The sequence below is a fragment of the Morus notabilis genome, unplaced genomic scaffold (assembly GCF_000414095.1).
Source record: "Morus notabilis unplaced genomic scaffold, ASM41409v2 Scaffold169, whole genome shotgun sequence".
Taxonomy (NCBI): Eukaryota; Viridiplantae; Streptophyta; class Magnoliopsida; order Rosales; family Moraceae; genus Morus; species Morus notabilis.
This window is the reverse complement of record NW_010357428.1, coordinates 1-5,492: the sequence shown is the minus strand read 5'-3', so window position 1 is coordinate 5,492 and position 5,492 is coordinate 1. Positions and strand designations below refer to the sequence as shown.

At 37.6% G+C, this 5,492-nt stretch overlaps 1 protein-coding gene across 7 annotated transcripts in view; it reads right to left on the bottom strand.

Moving 5' to 3' along the window:
* Positions 1–3,418, bottom strand: part of LOC21394361 (magnesium/proton exchanger) — a 9,942-nt gene extending 6,524 nt beyond the window's left edge. The window contains exons 1-6 of one of the 7 annotated variants that reach the window (XM_024170520.1): positions 3,172–3,418; positions 2,146–2,367; positions 1,879–2,054; positions 1,572–1,690; positions 1,105–1,262; positions 414–547 (exon numbers count right to left, since the gene is read on the bottom strand). In XM_024170520.1, the coding sequence (XP_024026288.1) occupies positions 414–547; positions 1,105–1,262; positions 1,572–1,690; positions 1,879–2,054; positions 2,146–2,367; positions 3,172–3,379 (1,017 nt within the window). In that variant the 5' untranslated portion in view covers positions 3,380–3,418. The other 6 variants (XM_024170523.1, XM_010089971.2, XM_024170527.1 and 3 more) reach the window with 6 other exon arrangements.
* Positions 3,419–5,492: the final 2,074 nt, after the last annotated feature.

The window sequence follows — 5,492 nt, the reverse complement described above, 5'->3', positions numbered from 1 at the left end:
GAGTGAGAATAGAGTAAGTGTTAGGGGGGGAATGTAATTTCGGGAACTAAGAGCTGACGTGGAGAAGTCTGTTAGAAGGATTGTAGGAGTCAGGGGATTTAAGGGTGTGCGGGGACCTTGGGAAAGGCATTCGGTTATTTTGGGTGCTTTGAGCATTGGGAGGGTGGGACCTCGAAATTCCCAAGCCTTCCTCAACCATTTACGTTTCCTTTCATACAGATTAGCTTGTACTCAGCCATGGCCACCGAGTCTATGGTGGCTCGTTATTGAATAAAAGGAGCAGACGCCCCATTTGCGTTGTTATTTGCCAATCTTCTTTTTCTCTTCTTGTGGTTATTACTCTCTAACTCGCAGGTTCCTAACATAGACACACAGAGCAAGGTAATTACTTATACACTGGACTAATGCAATACCGTGAGTGCATCGACAAATTGCTGCTTCCAAAGTGCAAGTACGTCAGAATCTTCTAAAGCTGTTTCTTGTAGCAAAACTTTGTTGGAGGGTTCAGCAGCATCCTCAGTTGTGGGCACCTTTTGATACACCGGAGCTGCAACTCAAACATTGAGATTGAGAAATTGTGGATTACGTTCAAGTCTATAGACTGAGCTGGTTGTACAGCATAACAGAAAGCTACATGTAAGTGATGTAACGGGGTATAATTCTTTGTTCTTTCACATGCTGTAATCAGCAAACTTAGATGTGTGAACCAAACTCTGCTCCTAAAACTGGTCTAATAGGCCTAATCTCACTGCATTATTCACGACATAACAAAATCAAATATTAGCCCTTCAGATCAAAGTAGAGCACAATTAACAACTTGCTGATATAGACAGTGCTTCTTGTAACTCAGCAGAGGTGTATTTCATAATTATACTAGGATAAATACAAGGTCATTATGAGGGGCCACTTTCTAGTTTTCTCCCTCATGTGGAAGGTTTCCATGTGTATTTGGTATCTTTCTTGTCAATTGAATGGTTTAATTAGTTGTCTGGGAATGGTTCAATTTTGATTCAATTTACTCCAAACATAGTTTGCTTCTAGTGTAACTTTACCTTCACATAATAAGACTAAACATCAGCACAATAAGAGACTTAAGAAAAGTACCTGCCCCATTTTCTGAATGAATGGAGAAAATATCGACAAAATTCCGGTCTTTATCGTTACCTACTTGAAGTATCTCGGAGTAGCTATCAACACTATCATCATGCTTATGTGAAGCTGCCTCAGCTGGCACCCACTCTTCTGGTCTCTCACTTCTTTCCCTTGAGAACAAAAAAGGCACAAAATATAAGAAGACTATAGAAGTGGCCAAAAACAGTGGTATTTAGAAACTATAGCCTCGTTCATTTCACCGATTCGAGTTTTCAGTTTCAGGTTTCTATAGTAAAAAGCTCTCAGAAAATGTCACATCTAACTTTTTCTACTACAGTGAAAAGCTCTCAGAAAATGTCATATCTCAACTCGAATTGAAAACTCGAATCTGCGAAATGAACGAGGCCTATATAAATTTTGTGGAATAGAGTTAAATTTGTAGCAAAGAACATCTTGCATTGGAAGAAAAGGACACATACAGAGGAAGAGACAAGTATGGCCAACGCTTGTCTTGAGCATAAGCATGTGTCAACAGTAATCCATACTGAAGTACCGTTAACAAGGCTTCCCATAGCGTAATCACATTTGGAGTCCAAACCTTAGAGCATAAAGCAGAACTTTCTCATTACATAGTTTTTAGCGTATCATATATGTCAGCAGAAGAATTTACAGTGCAAACAAACAAGAAGCCTCATTTTTTCTTATTATGTAGTGAAAACAAGAAACATATGGTGTTGCATAAACAAGTCCAACAAAGTAAACAAAAAAAAAATTTACTTAAATTACCTCCAAAATTATGTACAACCAAATATAAGCCCAAAAGGACCAAAAGAGCTCCACCAGACAAACTCCTATGTCGGATATCTTTTTCAATTCCCCAGCTCTTGGAACCACAACACAAACAGCATGGATAGGAAAAAGATCGAAAGCAGCAGAACCAACAAGTGTTCCAGGACCCAAACCTATAATTTCATAAGATGAACAAATTTATACCTTGACACAAGAAATCCCAATGAAAAAAACAATAAAAGGGCGGGTTCCATAAAAACAAACCTCCAGCATAGAGGTTTCCCAAATTCCTCAAGGCATCAATAGTGGCTAAAGATATTTGGGGAAAACTGGTCCCAAAGGCCAGCAAGCTAATATCTGCAATAGTGAAATTCCACACTTTCTCATGCCTAATAATTTCTTCCCCAGTGTAAGGGTCAACCTCTACCACTTTACGTGTGTGCTTCACAACATTCTCCATGGACCGGAAGAAGCGGGCAGTTATGGCTGATAATCCAAGGAAACAGTAAGCAAGAAACAGAAAATACAAGAAAGTCCTCAACCCATTTCCAAGCGCAGTTTCGCCATGAAAAAAAAAGTAGCTTTTACATCTTTCTTGCCCAAGTATACTGGGAATTCCGAGCATGTTTTTTGGGATCTTGTTAGGCGCTGAAGCCATCTTAATCAGGCCTAATTAAGTCCTAATTTCCAGTTCAATCTTGCAATTAAGTAACTCTTGCACAAATAGACCTGCTTCAGATATTGATGCATCAGAAAATTACTGCTTTGACTGAGATTCAAACTTCAACAAGTAGATGAAAGTCTGTAATGAAAGGAAAAAAAACATGAAAAAGAAGAGCATAACCAAGATTTTGCTATAATAAACATGTAATTGGGAAAAACTTTTTTTTTAAAAGCATTTTTTTTAAGTGTATTCTACTGAACCCTTTTGTGCTTTTTGCAGTGCCAATTTTCCTAAAAGAGTAAAAGTTAAGGAAATAAAGGATATGCAGAAAGTAAAAAGAAAAGAGAAAATGAAAGAAATTATCCAAAACAAGAGTTCCTCACTAAGACAAGTCAATAATCTGACGACAACAATTAAGGGCCAGATTTCAGATCCAAAATGCGATTCCAAAACATGAATTAACTGCAAAACCGATCGAGAAGAATCGTATATAAATTTAAAATACGCGTATATTTCACACGTACGCGAACAATAAATTGTATCTCTAGAGTAAACAGCGAAATCAGAGAAGCGGAAAAGCAGGGAAGAAAGGCGGAAGATGCTAGAAAGCGCCGGGGAAGACTGACCGGCAGAAGAGCTGAGGTCGCCGGCGCCGGAATCTGTGCCGGATCGCCGGCGACACGCGTGAGGTGTGTATTCAATTCTGGAGAGGGAGGAGGAGAAATGGGTAACGGTTGTGGTGGAGAATTCGGAGATCTGCTGACGGGCGCTTTTCCTCAATATAAACATGAAACTAAACATGCATGGTTTTGACTTTTGTACTCGTTTTTTCATTTTTCCTCTTGGTAATAAATTGTTTCTTCAGTAACAAAGATTGCGTGACAGTTTGGTTCTGTTATGGTTTATTGGGACTTATAAGGTATGAGATTTGCATGCTATTCTCCAAAGCAATAAAGGAAAAAGGGAGTATTTGTCTCAATTAATACTCCTAGTTTATTAGAATTTTTAACCTTTAACTCTTAATAAATATTTTTAATCAAATAACAATATTAGTTAAAAAGATATTAATTAAGACTAAGAAATTAAAATTAAAATTCATATACTTTAAGAGTATGTTTAAAAAATGTTCTTAACAGTAAATTTTTTTTTAGAAGTCCTAAGAATTATAATTATTTCCCTAAAAAAAAGAATTATCATTATTTTTTGACAATAACAGAGCAAAACTGCATGGCTAAGGTTTCTCCCCTCAAGAGGCCACCAGCAAGTCTGTGCTTTGTGGGGCTGGAGTTGGCTGAGCCACCTCTTGACGGTCTCTAGCCTCCCGACCTGGTTTTTTGCTTTTCTTTTGGTTCTTTTGCCTTGTTTTGCAGGGGGTGGTGCCCTCCATGAGTAGGGTAAATCTTGGTGGATATGGGTTTGGTTTTGCTTTGTGCTTTGCCTTCCTCATGTTATATGCTACGGTCGGGATGGTCTCAAAGGTGACCGTGGTCGAGTTGGAGCCATTGGAGGTGTGGGAAGTTTCCGTTTTGGAGTCGTGTAAGGGGAAGAGGCCGCTGCTTTTCAACCATAGATTTAGGACGTGTCCACTGCGGGATCCCGCTGAAACCACGAGAACTAGATTGAAAGAGGGAGGCAAGGGAGCCTTTTCTCAAAGCCGTTCTTACTGGTCTATGCATATTTCCGACATTGAGAGGCTCAATTTTATTGGGTTGATCTTTTGGGATCTTTATAGATTTTTTTAATGTTTTTATGATTTTTATTTATGTTTATGTTGTAATAACGGTGATGGTTTTCCCATTTATCAACATTTTGTCTCATCTAGAGGGTGGTCTCCTTACCAATTTATGTTTGTGGTGTGTCTCTCAGATAGAGAGTGGTTTCCCCACCGCTCTAATACTGAGTTGTGTGATATGGGTCCATTGTTGGACTAAGATGTGGCTCATCTTAAGTCGTTTCTTTGTGTCTGAACCTTGTTCTAGTGAAACTTTGTGGAGGAGTCTTATCTGTTTTTGTGATAAGGGTGTGTTTGTATTATCTAGTCATGTGAGTAGCTCCCGTTTCTTTGACTTTAGTGTTGCCTTGTATCCTAGCCCTTTAATAGCTCTTTAATGAATATATTTCATTACTCGTTAAAAAAAGCATAACAAAACCAACTCATTTACCTAACATTTCTTAACGATTATGAGTATCAATGTTCTCGTGCATTATTTGGATTACTCATGTGTTCCCTTATTTATCGTTTTGAGATATTTATAGACTGACAAGATAAGCCGCTATACAAATAATTATACAATGTTATTTAAAAAAAAGCAGTACTTGTACACTTACATTGATCCATTAATTTGTAGTCAGACCATTCACTCTAAGAATCTGAATTAGTAAGAACTACTAAGGGCTCGTTTGGAAGGTATACTCAACCCATAATTCTTGCTTCTGATATTTGAAATTAAAATTTTTTGTAAGAGAAAAAACATGTAACATAATCAATGATTTGAGTTTGAGTACATGAAACAAACGGGCCCTAAAGTAACTGTGACCAGGGTAACTTTTACAATTGTTTTGCCTTACTATTGTTTTTTGAGAGATTTTATGGTAAGACCCCTTAAAAAAACCCCACCAGTAGAACACCCTGTTTTGACTATTGGATTAAATTTTCAACGGTTAGATCTGCGCATGTCCAAATTAAAAATTTATGCGCCGCATAGAACTTGTGACGACCCTAACTTTTGATCATCATCCTATGCTCATACTTAACATTTCATAATCTCTACCGTTTACTAGTTATAACTCCTTAAAATTTCAAACCCTTTTTTTTTCATTTTTATTCGTGTCTAAATGCTGTAGCATTCTATTTTCAACTATTACGAATTGCTGTAGCAATTCGTTTTCAACTGTTAAGAATTGCTGTAGCAATCCATTCTCATCTATTATGAATTGCTGTAGCAAT